General features: G+C 50.2%; 1 protein-coding gene across 1 annotated transcript in view; it reads right to left on the bottom strand.

Moving 5' to 3' along the window:
- The window catches only part of Osbp (oxysterol binding protein), a 116052-nt gene that overhangs the window by 18426 nt on the left and 76423 nt on the right, over positions 1-21203 (bottom strand). The window contains exons 5-6 of the mRNA XM_089564072.1: positions 6377-6481; positions 1629-2008 (exon numbers count right to left, since the gene is read on the bottom strand). Coding sequence (XP_089420198.1) covers positions 1629-2008; positions 6377-6481 — 485 coding nt within the window. The remainder of the gene's footprint in view (positions 1-1628; positions 2009-6376; positions 6482-21203) is intronic.

Below are 21203 nucleotides of genomic sequence, written 5' to 3'. Positions count from 1 at the left end.
CGATGGTGCCACAAAGCAGCAGCCATTACCCGCAGCGGAAATGAGGTGACATCTAGTTTGGGTGCTGTCTCTTTCCAATCGTATGGGCGTCCAGTTTGAACCTAGTTTCCTTATATGCTTGCAAAGTGGATCCAAAATAATATGTCTCTCGCATAAAAACTGCAAAGAAGCACAGTGAAGGCGAACAAAAAGCAACAAGAATAAAGCTAGGGGCGACACTCTCCACTTCGCTTCAGAGCACACCGTGTGAAGGGAGGAGGAGGTGAGGATCCTTCCCCCCTGCCCTGTCTGTGGCAGCACACATAGCGTGCGGCTGTGTGCTGCCCTGGCAAAGAAGCAACAATCGCATGCAAGCTTCTCCTGCCGCATGTGTGCTAGGCGTGTGACGAGTGCACAGTTTGGGAACAACGAAAAGACCGGGCACGCAGAAGCACGGGAGCCATTCAGCGTCCAAAACGACAGGCCTGGGTTGGCTGGCCTGACGCCACTGCAGCCTGGCTTGGAAAGGGGAAAGAAACTATGTGGCCAGACTGTTCTTCAAAGATGGGGACCACAGAGTTGCACAGGTGAGACTGGCAGGTATTTCTTCTGTTCAAGGGAGACCTGGGATTGGCGTCCAAGATGCTCCCCATAATCCCCTTGTGAAACGCGTGGCACCAGTGTGTTTGGCGACATTCCCACGGCACTCTGGCCATGACATGCGCCAACAAGTCAGCCACTGCAACTGAGGACATCACTTGGCAGCAGCCCAAGCACACCACAAACATGTCCAGACAGCAAGCCTGAGCAATGACTGTAACAGTCTTCTTCCCTACCGTTGCTCCCAAGCTGAACACAGGACAAATCAAGGTGGGACATGCTGATTACAGAGAGAAGCTTTCTTTAGGCACGTGCACCATCATTTCGAATATTCGGTCTAACAGTGAAGTGTTTAGTATTTGAAATCTCTAAGCACTTGTCTTGAGCAAGTAACGTTTCAAAAGTGTTTGGTTTCGTTTCGGTGTACCTTCTCTGGAATGGTGCCTGCACTCCCATGCACATGCTGGCCTGTGCGTGCTCACGGCAGAAGATGCGCAAGCAGACAGCACCTGCCCACCAGCAGTGCACACGCACCGTATATCAATAGGGAGCATAGCACAGTCTGCTTCCGTGTGCCGCCCATGTCTGGACAGCGCCCTCATCTATGCACGCAGTGGCTCCCCACGGATGCTGGATCCCTCTTAACCAGAGGACATCAGCAGAATGAGTTGGAGCTGAGCTCTTCTCCGCATGAAACAAGCGCGATGGTGCACGCACAAAGGAAAGCTGACGCATGGAGATGGGTGTCCCTTTCAGGCGCCTGATGGCTTTGGGCGTATGGTGCGTACGTGGAGTCACCACTTAAAAGCAACAGCTGTGCAACGACGCAATCCCAACTAAGAGCAGCAGTAGGAGGCCCCATATACAGGTGCCACACCCCACTGTGTGTAGCTTGGGTCTTCCAATTTCTGCTGGCCATTTTTGCAGAGAGGCGGCACAACGCCAACGAGTGAGACACAGCTTCAATGCACTATCTTCTTTTATGCAATGGCCACGTGCATTCAAAAAACACATGATTTTGAAAATGCCCCATTCCACCCTGAACTCACCCGGGCAGGCGGCGCTTCCAGATGACCCGCAGGCTGCCCGACTCGACCAGGGGCCGTCCCCCCCCCGTCGTGTTGGCGGGGGACAGGACGCGGGCGCACTCCAGCTGTCCGTCCCAGTTGCCCTGCAGGAGCCAGCTGGCTGCGCCCTCGGCGTCAGACACGAGGCCCGTGACGCGCCGCGGAGGCTCGCGCGAGAAGTACGAGTACGGGTGGAATTTGAGGCGGGCCACGTGGCCCCGCGTGTGGTTGCGGATCTCCATGTCCCCCTGGTGGTCCACCCACAGCTTGCCCACAATGATGTTGTGCACCACCGTGGTCACCTTGCGCCAGGTGAAGTGGCTGCCAGCCAGGTCCAGGTGCACCACACCCAGCGGCACCACCTGCACCAGCCACCTGGCTTGATAACAGTCTGCCATGGACTAGACTAACTGCAAATGTTTTAACGTCCCAAAGAAGCACATGGGGGGGGGGGATAACAAGTGCTGACATCATACAGCACCTCCATCGAAACGCGCCCAGGAATGAAGCTGGGTCCTCACTATCCAAAATTCCCCAGTCACTGAGCCCCTGTGGCAGCACCAATTGATAAATGCTTCTAAGTAGAGTGGCTGGTCAGACTAGGCACAGCTCAGCAGACATCATCATCATCAGCCTGATTACGCCCACTGCAGGACAAAGGCCTCTCTAAATAACCACGTCCTGTACAAGCTGCAGCCACAGTATCCCTGCAAACTAGTTTATCTCTTTCGCCCACCTAACTTTCTGCCGCCTCTACTAAGCTTGCCATCTCTTGGAATCCACTCCATTACCCTTAAGGACCAGCGGTTATCTTTCCTTCGCATTAGTTGCCCTACCCAAGCCCATTTCTTCCTCTTGATTTCAACTAAAATGTCATTAACCCCGCATTTATCCCCTCACCCACTCCACCCTCTTCCGATCTCTTAACGTCACACCTATCATTTTTCTTTCCATAGCTCGCTGCGTTGTCCTTAACTGAACCCTTTTCGTTAGCTCACTGCTCTTTGTGTCGCCACTGAACACATCAGTCAGCAGCGCCCTCAGCGGTGGTCTATTTTCATCGATTCCAAAGCTGTCCTCCAAGGCTTACAAGCTGCTCTTCACCGCGGAGCCCATGAACAACTGGTCGCAGAAATTCAACAACTACATCACTCTGCCATCAACAAAGGGCATGACATTATCTACCAATGGCTACCAGGGCACAGCGGCATAGCAGGCAATCACCGCGCGGATGAGGTCGTACGAACTGCTCACGACGACGGCGATTTTGAGTCTATCCCCATTTCGAGACCAGATGCAGCGAGCAGGCTTCGCACACTTGCGCGGGACATCACGCTTGCCGCGTGGAATTACGGCCCATTTTGCAATTCCCGTTTAAAATCCTTGGACCCAGATTTGAAGCTCCGGCTTCCATCAGGCCCACCACGAAAAGAAGAAACTTTGCTCTGTCGCCTCTGGCTTGGTGTAGCTTTCACCAACCATTACTCTTTCTTAATCGGTATGGCTGATAGCCCTGCATGTGCCATCAGCGGGTATGACACGAGACTATAACCCACATTCTTTATGACTGCCCTGCCTACAGCGCCGAAAGGCAGTCTCTCAGCCGTGCGCTGGAGCGCCTAGATCCACGCCCACTGACGGAAATTAAGATTCTCGGCCACTGGCCGCGGCGATCGTCGGCGGTGAACGCCTCCAAGGCTCCGCTTCTTGCAAACTTCTGGCCTGCATGATAGGCTGTGACTTTAACGAACACTGACTTCAATTTTCTGCTACTCTCCTTTCTCTTTTTTTTTTATCCCCTCACTCCTTTCCCCCCGTGTAGGGTAGCAAACCGATTATTCTTCTGGTTAACCTCCCTGCCTTTCCTCTTCTACCTCCTCCTCCTACTCCTTTTCGTTAGCCTCCACGTTTAAGCCCCACAGGTGAGTACCGGTAGGATACACCTGTTGTATACTTTTCTCTTGAGGGATATTTGGTAAGCTACCATTCATGATCTGAGAGAACCTGCCATATGTGCTCCACCCCATTCTTATTCTTCTGGTTATTTCCCTCTCATGATCCAGATCAGGTGTCACTATCTGCCCTAAATAGACATATTCTCTTACTACTTCCAGCACCTGGCTACCCATTGCGAACTGCTGTTCCCTTGCTAGGCTGTTGAACATTACTTTGGTTTTCTGCATGTTAATTTTTAGCCCCACCATTCTGCTCTGCCTGTCTACCTCATTGATCATGCTTTGCAGTTCATGTCCTGAGTGACTTAGCAAGGCAATGTCATCAGCGAATTGATGATTGAGACAATCTCGCCTATGCTATTCACCGCCTGTTTACAGGAGGTATTCCGGGGCCTGAAATGGGAACAGTTGGGGCTAAGAGTTAATGAAGAATACCTAAGTAATTTTCGATTCGCTGATGACATTGCTTTGCTAAGTCACTCAGGACATGAACTGCAAAGCATGATCAATGAGTTAGACAGGCAGAGCAGAACGGTGGGACTAAAAATTAACATGCAGAAAACCAAAGTAATGTTCAACAGCCTAGCAAGGGAACTGCAGTTCGCAATTGGTAGCCAGGTGCTGGAAGTAGTAAGAGAATATGTCTATTTAGGGCAGGTAGTGACAGCTGATCCAGATCATGAGAGGGAAATAACTAGAGGAATAAGAATGGGGTGGAGCGCATATGGCAGGTTATCTCAGATCATGAATGGCAGTTCACCAATATCACTCAAGAGAAAAGTATACAACAGGCGTATCCTACCGGTACTCACCTATGGGGCAGAAACATGGAGGCTAACAAAGAGGGTTCAGCTTAAGTTAAGGACAACGCAGCGAGCTATGGAAAGGAAAATGATAGGTGTAACGTTAAGAGATCGGAAGAGGGCGGAGTGGGTGAGAGAACAGTCGCGCATTAATGATATCCTAGTTGAAATCAAGAGGAAGAAGTGGGCTTGGGCAGGGCATGTAATGCGAAGACAAGATAACCGCTGGTCCTTAAGGGTAACGGAGTTGATTCCATGAGAAGGCAAGCATAGCAGGGGGCAGCAGATAATTTGGGGGGCGGATGAAATTAAGAAATTTGCGGGAATGCGGTGGCCGCAACTGGCAAAGGACAGGGTTAATTGGAGAGACATGGGAGAGGCCTTTGCCCTGCAGTGGGCGTAGTCAGGCTGATGATGATGCTGATGAAGGTATTACTAAAGATTCATACTGCTGTGGCACAACAAAGACAGAGACAGAGTGACAACAACACAAGTGCTCACTAACAACTGACAAATTTTATTAAAAGCACAAAATATATAGACAAAACCAATGGTTACATGCACAGTCATAACACGGTTACAAAGGTTATAAGCAAGAACACACGTTAAATCACGACGAATCTGCCTGTTATCATAGTTTAGTGTTCTTTGGAGATAATCAACCTCGGCGTCAAGCAGCAGCAAGGATGGCAAACTCACGCATACATCTGCCGACTTCCTTATGCGGAAGGCCTCCATAATCTCCCGGGAAGTCTTATCTTTATGCTCCCAGAGAACGCGCGTTTCCTTGAACAACGGGGCACACTTGTGTACTAAAGATTACCAAGAAGACAACAAGGGAGCGCAAAAATTGAAGAGGGCCAAAGCAGCGATCAGTACTACATCCAAATTCACTGAAACTCGCATCATCATCATCAGCCTGACTACACCCACTGCAGGGCAAAGGCCTCTCCCAGGCCTCTCCAATTAACCCTGTCCTTTGTCAGTTGCCGCCACTGTATCCCCGCAAACTTCTTAATCTCATCCGCCCACCTAACTTTCTGCCGTCCCCTGCTACGTTTGCTTTCTCTTGGAATCCACTCCGTTACCCTTAAGGACCAGCGGTTATCTTGCCTTCGCATTACATGCCCTGCCCAAGCCCATTTCTTCCTCTTGATTTCAACTAAGATGTCATTAACCTACGTTTGTTCCCTCACCCACTCCGTCCTCTTCCGATCTCTTAACGTTACACCTATCATTTTCCTTTCCATAGCTCGCTGCATTGTTCTTAACTTAAGCTGAACCCTCTTTGTTAGCCTCCATGTTTCTGCCCCATAGGTGAGTACCGGTAGGATACAGCTGTTGTATACTTTTCTCTTCAGGGATATTGGTAAGCTACCATTCATGACCTGAGAGAACCTGCCATATGTGCGGCACCCCATTCGTATTCTTTTAGTTATTTCCCTCTCATGATCCGGATCATCAGTCGCTACCTACCCTAAGTAGACATATTCCCTTACTACTTTTGCCCCTACCAAGTGCGAACTGCTGTTCCCTTGCTAGACTGTTGAATATTACTTTGGTTTTCTGTGTGTTAATTTTTAGCCCCACCGTTCTGCTCTGCCTGTCTAACTCATTGATCATGCTTTGCAGTTCATGTCCTGAGTGACTTATAGCAAGGCAGTGTCATCAGCGGATCGCAGATTACTCAGGTATTCTCCATTAACTCTTACCCCCAACTGTTCCCATTCCAGTTGGAAACTCGCATGCTCTACAGTAAAACCTCGTTAGTTAACTCCCGTTAGTTCAGACCGCCGAAGCAGTCTCAGCCAATGCCCATTCCACGTTAGGCACTTGCCGACTCATTCACCACAGGCCTCACAGCGCCTAATTCATGCGGGCCTCTACAGGGGGCCGTCTCTTCTTTTCCTTTTCCAAATCTACCCTGGGGAACAGTGAGGAGTGTCCCAAGAGAGAGAGAGAGAGCACTGACCTGGAGGTACTTGCCCCGGAACTTGCTGGACATGGAGAACTCCTGCCAACAGCGCCACCCCCGGCCCTCACAGTACTGCGCCAGCATGGGCGGGTGGTGGCTCACCTGCAGCACACAACCCCCTTCCTCACTCCTCTGGCAGCCACTGCTGACATCCCTGTGCACATCTTTCTAAATCAGCTGGTAGCATCAGTGTTTTCTGCCCCCTTGACCACACATCATTAAAACCCCCGGCCACTTTCAGAACATCCATGAGCACCGCCCATCTGTCGAGCCTTTTAGGCTCTGCACATTGCTTGCATTACACTCGGGAATACCACACCCTTGTTGTGCTTTCCATCCATGACTACAACGCAACGAAGGGGACAAGAAGAAGGAGAGCACAGTGGTGTTCTGAGCCAAAGGGAGGCGTAGCGCGACATAAAGAGGGAGACCAGTCGCGCGTCTCTCTCTCGTCCCTGTCTTTTTTTCGCGCTACGCCTCCCTTAAACAAAAAAGGACACAGGCAGGGACACAACACAGCGCTGACTCACAACTGAAATCTTTATTATCTGCCAGCCGGAATAAGTACCTAGCAGGCGGCCAAAAATGGAAAGTAATTGGCACAAGTCATGCAGCGGAAACACAAAATTAAAAAAACAAAAACAAAATAAAGCACACGCATGTCAACATTCACATTCGAGGTAGCATTTTTCTTTTCCTGACAGCAATACAGATGGTGCGCTTGTGCATTCTTCCAGGAGCCTTGCTATCATGTGTATGTGTGCTTTATTTTTTATTTTTTTATTTTTTTTTAATTTTGTGTTTCCGCTGCATGACTTGTGCCCATTAGTTTCCATTTTTGGCCGCCAGTCAGGTACTTATTCCGGCTGGCAGCTAACAAAGATTTCAGTTGAGATTTAGCGCTGTGTTGTGTCCCTGCCTGTGTCCTTCTTGTCCCATTCATTGCGCTGCAGCACTGACGGCAACATGCTGAGAAATCCGCTCTGTTTCGCTGTCCAGGTTAGTAGCTACTTGCCAGCATATTGTTACCGAAGCGATAACCGCTTCCTAGTGCTGCTGCCTTGCCCACTGTGTGTTAAAATGTTTTTGAATTGTGTTTTGCCAGCCACCAATGATCTGTTATCTTGTGGTGACACTGAATCCAATCCTGGGCCATCTGAAAAGGAAATCTGTCTGAACTGTTGGAAGGCCAAAAGAAGATTAGTTCGACTGCTGAGGGCATACAGTGCACGCAGAAGGAAATGGAAAAAAAACTTAGCAAAATAACTGAGCGTATTGATGGCATCGATGAGCAGTTAAAAAGGTTGAATGCCCTTGGCATGAAAGTCGAGATTGTGGAATCTGCAGTGTCGAAGCTTGAATCACAGGTGTCAGCGCTTCGGAATCAGATTGACGACTTGGAAAACAGAGGGCGCAGAAACAACTTAGTCATTTATGGTCTAAATGAGCCAAGTGTTGAATCAAACGAAGAACTGTTAAAAACAGTGCAAGAAGACATATTTACGAAATATTTCGGCAAGGAGGTAGCTGGCATTGAAAGATGTCATAGGATAGGGAAAAAATAAGAAAGTAAGTCACGTCCTGTTATTTTGAAAATTCTCGATTACCGAGAAAAAATGTCCTTTTTCAGAACACCCATAAGCTAAAAGGCTCTAATATATCTTTTTCCGAAGACTTTTCGAAGCGGATTCGCGACATAAGGCAGAATTTGTGGAAAAGCTGTGCAGAAGAGAGAGGCACTGGCGCAAAAGTAAAACTGGTGTATGACAAGTTGAGCATAAATGGCGACTTCTTCGGTTGGGACAAAACGAAAAATTCACGATTTCAGCTAAGTAACACAAGGTCTGACTGACACCAGAACCCTAACGCCCGGTCAATAAAGTTAATAAATATCAACTGCAGGAGCGTAATAAACAAGGTCGTGGAGTTAGAGGCCCTTATCCTTTCGCATAATCCTGCCTTCGCAGTACTGACAGAAACTTGGCTAAATGACTTCATATATGACAGTGAGTTTGTTCCTACTGGCTACAGCGCATATAGGAAAGATCGAGACGGCAGAGGCGGGGGTGTCTGTATTCTTTTCAAGTCATCACTAAATGTCCTGCGAATGCCAGATATACACAATGTTGAAGGTATTTTTTGTAAAGCTTATTACAATGGTATTAGATACATTCTAGGAGCAATATACAGACAACCTAACTCACCTGTTTCTGTGTTCGAGGAGCTGGATAAACACTTGCATGAGAAGAAGGATGGATAACTGGGCGAGTTTGTACTGATACATCGTGGGAGGGAACAGCGCGAACAAAACGACAGATGAAGTCTGTGTGTCCTCTTGCTTCGTCTGTCGTTTTGTTCGCGCTGTTCCCTCCGACGACGTTGCATGAGAATATTACAACGCATGACAGAATAATCCTATCAGGGGATTTTAATTTGCCCAATATACACATTGGCCGACTTTCTCGCTTATAAAACACGATCTTGCTGGTGAAGCAATGCTGAACATTGCATTCTCATATGACTTGCTGCAAATAGTTAAAGAATTCAGGGATGCTCTAAGTCAATTGTGGACTTGTTTTTTGTCAGTGGATCCATCAAAGCTCAGACAGACTGCGAGGTCTTTCCAGGAATTTCGGACCACCATGCGGTGGTACTAACCCTCTTCACTAGACATACGACTTCACGCGGGCAGATGACGTTTCAATTGTTGACAAGCTTGCGTTTCATTTTGATGAATTTGCAAACAGCAAATGCGATGTAAATGAGCTTTGGGTCTGTTTTAAAAACATTGTAACCGACTGTATTAACTCGTTTGTGCCGCAAATCACGAAGAAAAAGAAGCACAGAAACCCGTGGATATCACGTGAAACACTCAGGTTAAATAGACGGCTGAAACGGTTAAAGAAAAAAATCAAAAACTCGCCTAATACCAAAAAAGAAGTCTCTGATTTAACTTGAAAGCTTAAAGTCCAAGCAGGCAGAGACAAGCAGCGCTATTATGGTGACTTACTGCCAAGTTACATTGCATCTGCACCAGATAAATTTTGGAGAAGCATTAGCCCTGTATCAAAACAGTGTGAAGTGTTTGATGTGAATGGTACGTTGACTCATGACAGCAAAGATATAGCCAACCTTTTTAATGCACGCTTCAAATCTGTATTTACCAAAGATAACGGCAGTTTACGATGTTACATACCTCCCTCCTATACCTGATAACTGAAGAGGGCATCTTGAATATGATTCTTAATCTTGACATCCGAAAATCTTCCGGCCCAGATGATATCCTGAATGGATTTCTTAAACATTATGCAGAATGGGTACCAAAATATTTACATGTTCTGTATGCACATTCCTTGCGCCGTGACGACCGTGAGCGCATGCATGCGCTCACGGTCGTCTTTTCGTATATGTTCTACGAAAAACGTGTTCAATAAACATAGTTGGAGTCAGCGCTCGTCCTGTCATGACCTCTGTGTATTCGTCCTAAAAGTTAGCGCTGCTTAAATTTGAACCTTGTCAACTTTCTATCCTAATTGACCTCTATGGGCATTGAGGTTTTCGAGCTGTCACTGTGAACAGCAGTGCTCAAACATTGCTTCTTGTCGCAGATTTGTCAGCATTCTTTGTACAATTACAAATCCTCTCGCAGTGAAAAGGGCTTTGCCATTGCTGCTGCCAAGTGTGGCTTCAGTCGCTTCTGCTCGTCGCTTGCTGTTCAACCATGACCTTGAAAAGTGGCGTAAAGAAATGAGAACACAATTTAAGAGAGAGACTGTGGCACTGCAAAGTGCCCTTGAACGAGATTGGCGGATGGAGCTCAGAAAGCATCACAGAGTACCGACTAGTGTAGCTGTAACGACGAAGAAGTTCCTGTTCAAGCGAAGACGACGACGAACTTCTTACCGTTGTGTTGAGCGGCATTGCCATCGCTTTGTGTGTGTGCTCGTGGTGCTCGACCTCTGTGTCTACGAGGCCTGTGTCTCTGTGTCTACCGCCGGCGCACAGCACTCTAACCATCCCAGTACCCATCTTACATTTGGTGGAGTCGCGGGGTAGAAATCTCCATCGTGGAGCTGCGTAGCCGCACTCTTCCCACGCTTGAAATGCCAGAAGACGCCCAAACCCAATCTGTGCAAACGGGACCAGCTCTCTTCTGCGCCGGCTCCCTTCGCCAGCGAGATCCGGCAATCTTCAGCGGAGCCGATGAGAATGACGTGGAAGACTGGCTCGCGTCATACGAACGGGTGAGCCTGCACAATAGATGGGACGACGATACGAAGCTGAACAACGCAATTTTTTATCTAACGGGGGTCGCTAACCTCTGGTATCGGAACCATGAGGGAGACATCCGAACATGGGCGGCCTTCAAAACGAAGCTTGCCGGAGTCTTTGGTCGCCCCACTGTCCGGAAACTTCGGGCTGAACAGCGTTTGCGTGAACGCTCGCAGCACGTCGGCGAAAGCGAACAAGTCATTGAATTATGCAAACATGTAAATGCGAACATGTCCGAAGCCGACAAGATAAAACACATCTTGAAAGGTATCGACGATGATGCCTTTCAGATGCTATTGGCCCGCGACTTGCGCACCGTTAAGGATGTGTTCACGCTCTGCCAGAGCTTCGAGGAGCTGCGCAAACAGCGATTACTGACTCGGCAACACCAAGCCCAGGTTGAATCGCTTTCTGGACTGGCGTCTGCAGCTGACAACACCTCTATGCTGCAGCAAATCAAAGATTTCGTCCGTGAAGAGGTAGCTCGGCAACTTTCTCTTCTGCCTAGCCCTCAACAGGCGCCGCCTCATTTGGCCCCGGCTCTTCGACAGGCCATACAACACCAGGTTACTGAGGCGCTTCCATCCTTCCATCCTCCGCCACCTGTCACCGCACCTTTGATTTACGCCGATGCTGCTCCAAGGTCTGTCACCAGTCCCATGCCTTGCGCCAACGTCGCCCCAAGGCCTGTAGCCGGTCCTCGGACTTACGCCGACGTTCTAGTACAGCCCCCGCCGTCGTCCTATCCTACAATGTACATGCCTGTGCAAGCGTCTTCACCTTCCCTGCGACCAGCTCGAAGAGCAAGCAATCCGTGGCGCACGAGTGACAACCGTCCTGTATGCTACACTTGCGGAGTGCCTGGCCACGTCGCGCGCTACTGCCGTCGCCATCTCCAAGCGCCAGCACCACGCGCGCAATCTTCGGGGTACTGGCCTCCAACCCGTCAATATTCTGAGGCTGTCGACCAAACGCCAAGTCGTCCTTACTCCCCTGATCGTTCAGCCCTCTCCAGCCGCCGCTCCCCTTCGCCACGACGCCGCTCTATCTCCCCCATGCGACGTCGCCCTGATTCTTCTCAGCAGGAAAACTAGGCGCCGCAGTTCCGGAGGCAAGAACTGCGCCCCCGTCGAAATTTCGAAGACCTCATCGATCACCTGCGAATCTTATTGATGTTTTTGTTGAGGGCGTGTCTGTGATGGCTCTGATAGACACCGGTGCAGCGATTTCGGTAATGGACGAAAAGTTATGTACTTCTTTAAAGAAAGTTAAGACGCCAGTTTCGGGACTAACGCTGCGCACGGCCAGCGCACAGCCGATTACGCCGTTAGCAGCATGCACCGCTCGAGTTCGAATCCAGGACACACTATACTACATCGAGTTCGTCGTGCTGCCTTCTTGCTCACATTCTTTAATTTTAGGGTGGGATTTCCTGTCGCGTCACGAAGCTGTCATCGACTGCGCTCGCGCAGAAGTTGGGTTCTCCGCTTTGCCTAATTTCTCGCCAGACGCTGCTCCTTCTGTTCCCTGCGCTAAAGCCGTCGTCACCGAAGACATCGTCCTTCCTCCCAGCTCCACTGCGCTTGTAAGCATCTCTTGTGACTCTGTTTGTGATGACGTTCTCTTCACGCCGGCCTGCACTTTCCTGCGCCGCAAGTCCCTCCCGCTGCCCTACGCTGTGCTCACTATTTCTGCTGGCCTCTCCGTGCTATGGGTCTCTAACCCGTTTTGCTTCCCTACTGCTTTGCGCCATGGCGAATGTCTCGGCAGTGTACAATCTATTGCGTCCATTCTCACCTGTGAGGACCCCGCCGATTCGCCTCATCTAGCCATGACTGCGCTCAGCCCTCCATCTTCTGCGCCTGATTCCTCCGCTACAGACCTCTTCCTTCGCTCCATCGCCACCGATCTTCCTTCCCCGCAACGGACGCAGCTTCTTAACCTCCTTCACCAGTTCCGCTCCTCCTTCGACTGTCATCGGAGTTCCTTGGGCCAAACTTCCACGGTCACCCATCGTATCAACACCGGCAACCACGCACCAGTGCGGCAGCGCCCCTATCGTGTATCTGCCACCGAGCGCCATGCTATCGAAGAGCAAGTTGATAAAATGCTCCAAGACGGCGTGATCCAGCCCTCCAGTAGCCCTTGGGCTTCGCCTGTTGTGCTGGTCAAGAAGAAAGACGGCTCCATCCGATTTTGTGTCGACTACCGCCGCCTTAATAAGATTACGCGGAAGGATGTCTACCCTCTTCCGCGCATCGATGACGCTTTGGACTGTTTGCAAGGGGCCGAACGATTTTCTTCCCTCGATCTTCGTTCCGGATATTGGCAGGTCCCCATGGAAGCGGCCGATCGCCCCAAAACCGCTTTTGTAACCCCCGACGGCTTATAAAGAAATGAGAACACAATTTAAGAGAGAGACTGTGGCACTGCAAAGTGCCCTTGAACGAGATTGGCGGAAGGAGCTCAGAAAGCATCACAGAGTACCGACTAGTGTAGCAAACAATGGTCCCCGAGTGCACTGCCCCCAAAGGAGGAGAGCAAACCTTTAGTCTGACCCAAGATGAGCTAAACAAAACCAGCCTCTGACTACGAACTCAGTGGCTTCTAGAAACCGAAACCTAGAAATCACTGGCCTGCCCGAATCCCTTCTGGATACTACTGCAAAGACTGGCGATGTTTTCAATGTAGCCGTAACACCCGATGACACTGAGGTGTGCCACCCTGTCCCCACTGAAAATTCGCATCCAAAAGCATAGTAATTCAGCTTCACAGTAATACAGAGTCACCTTCCTTGAAGAAGCCAGAAAAGAATCATCTGGGCCACTCTGACACCCACCCTGTGCACACGTTGGTCAGACATGATTTCGTGTGAAACAGCGCAAGGGCACAAGGCCAGAGGACAAGAAAGGACGATACACAGCGCTGTGTATCGTTCTCTTCTTGTTCCCTGGCCTTGTGCCCTTGCGCTGTTTCACTAGAAAAAATTTGTGCACTCTCTGAGAAGCTACAGGGAATGGCTCGAAGAAAAGACGAGCAGTGGAAGTTGGCAGGGGCAAGGTCATGAAGAACGAAGCCAGTGGTCCTTGTAGAAACTCTAACTTCGGCAGATGTAATTTTGCCTACGGGCAACCATGGACATTCCGAACCCATATCGGGCAATCGCAATGCAATAAACATCAGTCTTCTGTTCACTTCCAATGGTGGTGCGTGTCGGTATTTTCGCTCCCCTGAGTTTCTATATTTTGGTGCCGAAACCCGGGAAGAGTCGATCCAGTTTATCAGCAATGGACTCGTGAACCGCAAAGAAACGCGACCCATCAGCATCAGCAACGAGGCAGCCACCGCAGACGTGCGAAACAGCGCATGCCCAGCAACTCCGGAAGAGGTGTTAGTGTCAACGTGCAACAGGCTACTCTTGAAAATGAAAACAAAGAAAGAAAAAGTAGCTGAAAATGACACTGGAAGTAAGAACAAAGGGGTGGTAGTCCCATATGTGCATCGGCTGTCTCACAGATGGAAGAAGATAGCGGCGAAGTTTGGGGGCAAGGTCTTGTTTTCAGCGCCTAATAAGCTGAGCAAGGTTCCGGCGTCAGTGAAACGCAAGAAAGAAAACGGCAACGCCACAGAAGGGTGCGGAGTCCGTCATGCCACTCAGTTTGTGCAGTGCAGAGTTGGAGTCGTTTACAGGATTCCGTTCTCGTGCGGCCATTTCTACGTGGGTCAAACAGGCAGGTGCCTCAACGAACGCCTTTTGGAACACGCTAATTCTTTGCGTGGCTCCGGTTCGTCAAAACTGGCTGCACATTGCAAATCCTGCCTATGCACTCAGTACTTTGACAACACTGTTGTGCTGTATCGCCATAAAGAACAACTGATACGGGAAGTAGTAGAGGCGTATCATATCTGCACAGAAGGTGACTCATGTGTGAGCAGCACTTCGATAGCCTTGTCTAAGCGCGAGATATATCTGTTGGAAAAGCGTGGGAGCCTGTAGGTGCTTACCTTTCGCCAATGGTTTTTTCCTTTCTTTTTATGTTAGTGGTTTGCGATGACGAAGTGAGCCTGTGACGCAGCGATTAGAGATATGTGGTTTATATTTATATGTGGTTTTCCGATTAATACAGTCAGTTGTAAGTCAGCGCGTGTTCGTGTCTCTCTTTTTCTTGGTCCTTCGTTTTAGTTGCGCTGTTTCGTTCCTTAAAGAAAAAAAAACAAAAAAACTGCGTAGCGAGGCCCAGCGGCGCATCTCCGCCACGAAACCTGAGACGCAGTTATGAAGCGGCTCAGCCCGAAGAGGGCAGAGCTGAGAACGCAGGTGACGACGCTGCTCGCTGCCATAGACTCGTCGCTCGAGAGCGAGGCAGACGAGAAGAGCTTCACTGTTTTGTTGGCAAGGCTAAACGCCTTGCAGAAAAAACGGAAGTGGATGCAGCCATAGAGAAGGTCGTACCAGACAGCAACGCGGAAGACGACTACATGCGCACCGTCGAGTTAAACGACCAGATCGTCACATACATGACGAAGCTGGACCAGAAAGTGAAGGAGGCACTACAAAAGAGATTGGTGGCCGAAAGATCGACATGCCCCCAAAAGGAAGAAGGAATAGGCGTTGCATCAAAAGTGAAACTACCGAAATTGGAGTTACAACGATATGGTGGTGCCACAACAGAATGGCAGCCGTTCTGGCAACAGTTTCGGCACGCCGTTCACGATAACGCTGCACTCACCAACTCCGAGAAGTTTCTCTACCTACGATCAACGCTTACAGGCAAGGCATTGTCAGCTGTGGCAGGCATTCAGGCGACAGGAGAAAACTACGCCGCCGCCATCGACCTCCTCAGAGAACGCTTCGGTCGGCCTGATGTCCTGATTCAAGAACATCTGACGCAGCTACTCGACTTACCACCGGTACGAAATGCAAACGAGGTGAGCACTTTAAGACGACTATACGATCACCTACAGCGTAACTCTAGGCGTGCAGAGTAGCAGTTACGAAGCTATGTTGTGCTCTGCACTGCTTAGGATGCTACCAGTTGCCTTCGTCGTGGAGTATCACAAGTGCCGCTCTTCAGATAAAGCGAATGACAATCTGAAGATAGAGAAATTTCTAGAGTTCCTGAAGTTGGAGGTCGAGAGTAGAGAGAAAGCACTTCCAATGGGAAAACAATGACGCCAGTCACAAAACCAGAATAGAGAAGGAAAGGGCCAGAACTCCCAAATGGTCAGCCACTCTCAGGGGCTCCGCAGCCTCCCTCTTAACCGGCCAACCCAAACAGACTGCACGGGAGTGCCAGGCAGCACTGTCTTTGGAAGAAGAGAGAAACAAGTTGCGTAAAGCAGGTCGGTGTTATCGGTGCGCAATCAGAGGACATACTTCTAAGGAGTGTCGCAACAAAAGAGTGAAAATTGTGGAAGAAGACACATCACTCCGATGTGCGACCGATGTGCGATGTGCGATAACACGGCGACTGAGTTGCACTCTGCGACACACAATAAGGCACAAATGACGTCCGCCGTGCTGCTCCCGACAGCTCAGGTCTGGGCGGAGGGTAGCCTCAGCCGTGCACTTTTTGATGGCGGAAGTCAGAGAACCTTTGTAACAGAGGAACTTTCACGCCAGCTACATCTAGAGGTACTGGGTGAGGAAGATATCACCGTCTATCCTTTCGGTGGAACAGGCAATATTATCAAAGAAAAGCGCAGACGAGTGCAAATTTGGTTAAGGAGAGAGTACGACCGAAGGGATCCTTGTTTGGAAGCCTTGGAGATACCTGAAATCTGTACTGACGAGCTTCTGATCCCTGAGGATGTGGTACAAGAAGTCAGAAATAAAGTGACTGAGCTTGCTGATGTTGCCTTGCCACCTGCACAATTAACAAGCAATGGCATTGCTATTCTGATGGGTGCTGACTATTATTGGACTCTAGTGACCGGCGAAGTACAGAAGATGCAGGGTGGTCTGGTGGCTATTAGGACACACTTCGGGTGGACACTTCAGGGAGTCATTCCCCACAGCAACGGCAGTGCAACCGTAGCTGTCCTTCGAGCCAGTGTAAGGGAAGACACCAGTGCACTGGCCACCGAGCTCAGGTCATTCTGGGAGCTGGAAAGCATGGGTATTTCCGAACCCCCTCCACATACGCAAGAACATGAAGAAGTTCATAAGGCTTTTGAATCCTCCATTAAACATATCGATGGGAGGTACGAAGTGGCTCTTCCATGGAAGCCAGTGAATTTTCATCTTGCCGACAACGAAGCAGTCGCGAGGAAACGCTTGGCTAGTCTCACGAAGAAACTATTGAAAGATGAGACAATGCTGAATAAGTACGATGAGGCCATACGTCAGTACCTCGAACACGGATTCGCTGAGAAGCTTCCAAAGAACGAAGTGAGCCAGACGGAGAATAGAGTGTATTATATGCCTCACCGGGCGGTGCTACGATTTGATAGCCTGTCAACTAAGGTCAGAGTCGTGTTCGATGCGTCATCGAGTGATGCGGGTTGCGTGGCACTCAACGAAGCACTAGATTCAGGACCGAGCTTAAACCCGGACCTCTTGAAAATGGTGCTGAATTTCAGAACGCACCGCATCGGACTCAGTGCAGATATCGAAAAGGCATTTCTGCAAATCTCACTGAGAAAAGACGATCGTGACGCTGTACGCTTCTTCTGGTATGAGCAGGTACCCACAAAGAAAAGCCCGAACCCCCCGCTAGAAGTCTGGAGAATGGCAAGGGTCCCGTTCGGAGTAACCAGCAGTCCATTCCTACTTGCCGCGACAATACGCCACCATCTGCATACGATTAACAACTGTTCTGGCACAGCAACCACGCTTGAAGAGAGCTTCTACGTCGATGACCTCATCACAGGCACCGAAGAAGAAGCTGAAGTATTCTATCAACAGGCAGTGCGCATAATGAAAGAGGCAAGCATGACTCTTCGAAAGTGGAGTTCAAATTCCAAAAGACTACAGGAGATTTTTGAGAAGGAAAAAACTGGGTGCCCGACAAGCCAAGTTGAATGTCCCACAGCCAACACCACATGCGTGTTAGGACATGTATGGGATAAAGAAGAAGATCTCTTGGCCTTTTCAATGGAACCTGTCTTGGAATTTCTATACCGGAACTGCAACACAAAAAGATCTAAGAAAGATGTGGAAAACCATTCGTAGAAAAGAGCTGCAAAGATATTTTGCGGACCATCGGATCCAATGGAACTTCATCGCCGAAAGAGCCCCTTGGTGGGGCGGCTTTTGGGAGAGATTGGTACGATCTGTGAAGTCTTCACTCAAAAAAGTGTTGGGGAACAGCTACTGCAATTTTGAGGAGCTTGCAACAGTCCTCACAGAAATAGACCTCTCCCTTGAGTAAACAACGTGACGTCACGGAACGCACGTGCAGCGACTGCAGCGCTTTCCTCCCTAGCGGCGATGGGCAAAACGCTCTCTCTTCGGCTGGCATCCAACGCTCCCGTACGTGCCTCGGAAGCGATGGAGCTGTCAGAGTACGCGAAGTCACTGCCTGAAATCGCCCGGCAGCGATATGTTAAAAAGTTGAAAGTGGACGGGAAACAGTACCCTGACCCCTTCGTTTTGAAGGACTGGAGAAACGACCCGAAATTGTGGCCAAACGTGCGTTTTGGCGACATATACGTTTATCTCGTTCAGACGCCCGGCCCTTACACTACTGAGAGCATGAAGTGCTACCGTTCGCTGAAGGCAGCGGCCGGCATTCAGGCTTGCTGGCCGACCCTGTGAATCGCGCCACTGCGCCATGATGGCGGTGGAGCTCAAAGCATTAGCTTTGACTGTTGCGCTAAAATACCCGCGGTACTTTTGTGGAGCGGGCGAGGTCTGATTAACCTCACACTACCTTCTGTTGCCGCGCCCCTGAGCGACGCACCGCACGCGACGTGCCGGTCATATCGATACTGCGTTTGACCCAGGAGGCAATTGCCGGTGTGCTGGTGCGAAGCAGTCTTAGCAGGGCCGCACTGGCGCGCCTGCTGCGGATTAGTCGAGCTCCCCGCACATGTGTCCTCTCCTTCAGCATGTCGGCCCACCTGCATGCCTTCGCGCACCTATCCCCTTGCTCAAAATATTGCTCATACGCTTGACGACCTCTCTGTAAACGTTTTGTTTTATCTTATGAGCCGACGATGTCATAGCTATCCCAGGAGATAGGCACGGGCAGTTGCCTTTTTCGCCCTTGATCTCTTTGTTGTAGGTTACAATCATATACTACGTCCAAGTTACTGATTCGGCCTGGGCAGCAAATAGGAAGAAATATAGTGTAGCGTTAGCAGAACTTATTTTTTTTTACCTCATTAAGTTCGATGTCCTCCCCCCCGGGAAAAGAAATATGTGAAAAATTTTGAAACTTTGCAGTCGTAATTGAAACCTGGCCGGTTCTTGCAGCGGAAGGGCACGTGCGCCAAGTTTTGGCAGCCGACTTTGGTTTAGAGTGCTGCTTTTTAAAAGCAAAAGTGACCCCGTCACTGAGGACCACCGGCGAGCCGTACGAAGCGTGGACGCTTAAAAGTGTCCACGCTTCGTACGGCTCGCCGGTGGTCCTCTGCGAGAAGAAGGAAGCGTACAGGCAGCTCACTGCACATGCATGGCCGGGTGAGTTCAAGTGTTCGGTGGGATGTCGAACAACAGCGTTTTAACGCGCTACCTTGATCAGCAGAAAGATCATTGCATGCGGTAGATTCGAAATGCATTACACGCTAACCGTCACGTCAGAATACTGTTCACGTGTGAAGTCAGCGTACAATAATGCAGTGCGTAGGATGTCATATATTTTGATTGTTTTAGTGCATGCGAGGTCTTATATTTTGATTGTGTTATCCGGTTCTGTATCGCAACCGCCGCCGCCATGGCATCGCGGATTCGATCTCGGCCGCTTGTCGATGGGGCTGAAGCTGAGAACGCTGGCTGTCGCTTCGTTGGGGGAGAATCTGCTCCCTCTGCGCGGTCACTGCTCAGAGCCACTGCGAAAAAAAAAACGCTTATGACCGTGCGGTGTCGGGTCTGTTAAAAGGGTCCTGAGGCGGCTGAAACTGCTCCGGTTCCGAGCACCGCGACGCCCCTTACATCCCATGTGTCGCCCGAGTTCAAACCCTGCACAGCTAACCTACTTTACGCTTTCTTGCCCCATACTACCAGTTTGCAACAACTAAGATGTTGCTAAGATTGTCTGCTCAAAACTACCACACTTCTTCATGTCTGCGCTGGGATTTCTCTTTTTGAATGAGAAAACGCTGGGCACCCGGTCCGGGTGGTCCGGCAACGAGGACGGGGCGCCTGCGTTGGTGGATAAGACGAAAAGTCCACAGTGCCATTCACCTCGCTAGCTCTCCAAAATCAGCAAGTGAAAGAAAGGAATGCTTCTTAGCAGAGATGAAGTGCGCTCCGCGTATCCTGTCTGCCGGTCTTGGCTTCCATTTATCTCGACGCATTGCGTGCAGCCACACCTTCAGGAGATTCTCGTCCCGCGGAAAACGAAAAAAGCGGACGCCTTTCTTGGCACGGTTAGTGCATCCCACGGCACAGCAGCTCGCAGGCATCACGAGACAGGGTCGAGTCACTGGTTCCGGCGCCCGCACTGCGACAGCTTCCTTGCTCGCCCAGCAAAACTATACGGGCTCGCACGCAAACGGAGGACTGTTTTGCCCATCGGGTTCCCGGCGTGAGCCGGAAACGTCATCGCCGTGACGTCACTCGCCTCGCGTGACCTACCCGAGGAGAGGTCTATTGAGGCAGTCATCAACTCCAGACCCCTCACATACGTGTACGCAGAAGCAACTGAACCGGAACCTCTCACTCCGTCGCATTTTCTGGTGGGAAGGCGTCTGACCTCCCTACCCACCGTTTCTAGTTCCGCATCTGAGCCGCCGCGGTCAGACAACCTTGACAGCAGTTGGAGATATCGTCAAAGGATGGCTGACCACTTCTGGCGTAGGTGGCAGAAGGAGTACTTGAACAGTCTGCGCACTGCACATTTCAACATACCGACAGCATCGAACGCCATCAAGAAAGGAACCTTGTGTACGAGCCTCTTCTGCCACGGCAACTCTGGAGGATGGGAGAAGTCATCGAGGTGTTAGTCGGACGTGACGGACGGACCCGCATGGTGCGCCTACCGAGTGGAACTGTGCTTCGAAGACCAGTGCAACTCCTCGAATCCCTCTACGAATGAGCTAAGGCTCATTGGGGGGGAGTATGTAGAAACTCTAACTTCGGCGGATGTAGTTTTGCCTACGGGCAGCCATGGACATTCCGAACCCATATCGGGCAATCGCAATGCAATAAGCATCAGTCTTCTGTTCACTTCCAATGGTGGTATGTGTCGTTATTTTCGCTCCCCTGAGTTTCTATAGTCCTTGACCCCGCCGTCTCGCGCTGGGCCTAGACTGCCCCATAAGGAGAGGCACCTGTGATCAGCCTTGCAGGGTCAAAATGTGCTAAAAACTCTGCTTTTGCGGAATGCTTGCTCTTCTTCATGAGATGTCCAGCACCCCTGCCACCAGCAATCGGTTCACAGGGTGC

Source organism: Amblyomma mixtum, chromosome 10 (assembly GCF_055824585.1).
Source record: "Amblyomma mixtum isolate Tamu chromosome 10, ASM5582458v1, whole genome shotgun sequence".
Classification (NCBI taxonomy): domain Eukaryota; kingdom Metazoa; phylum Arthropoda; class Arachnida; order Ixodida; family Ixodidae; genus Amblyomma; species Amblyomma mixtum.
Note: the sequence above shows the minus strand (reverse complement) of the source record. Positions and strands in the feature narration are given on the sequence as shown.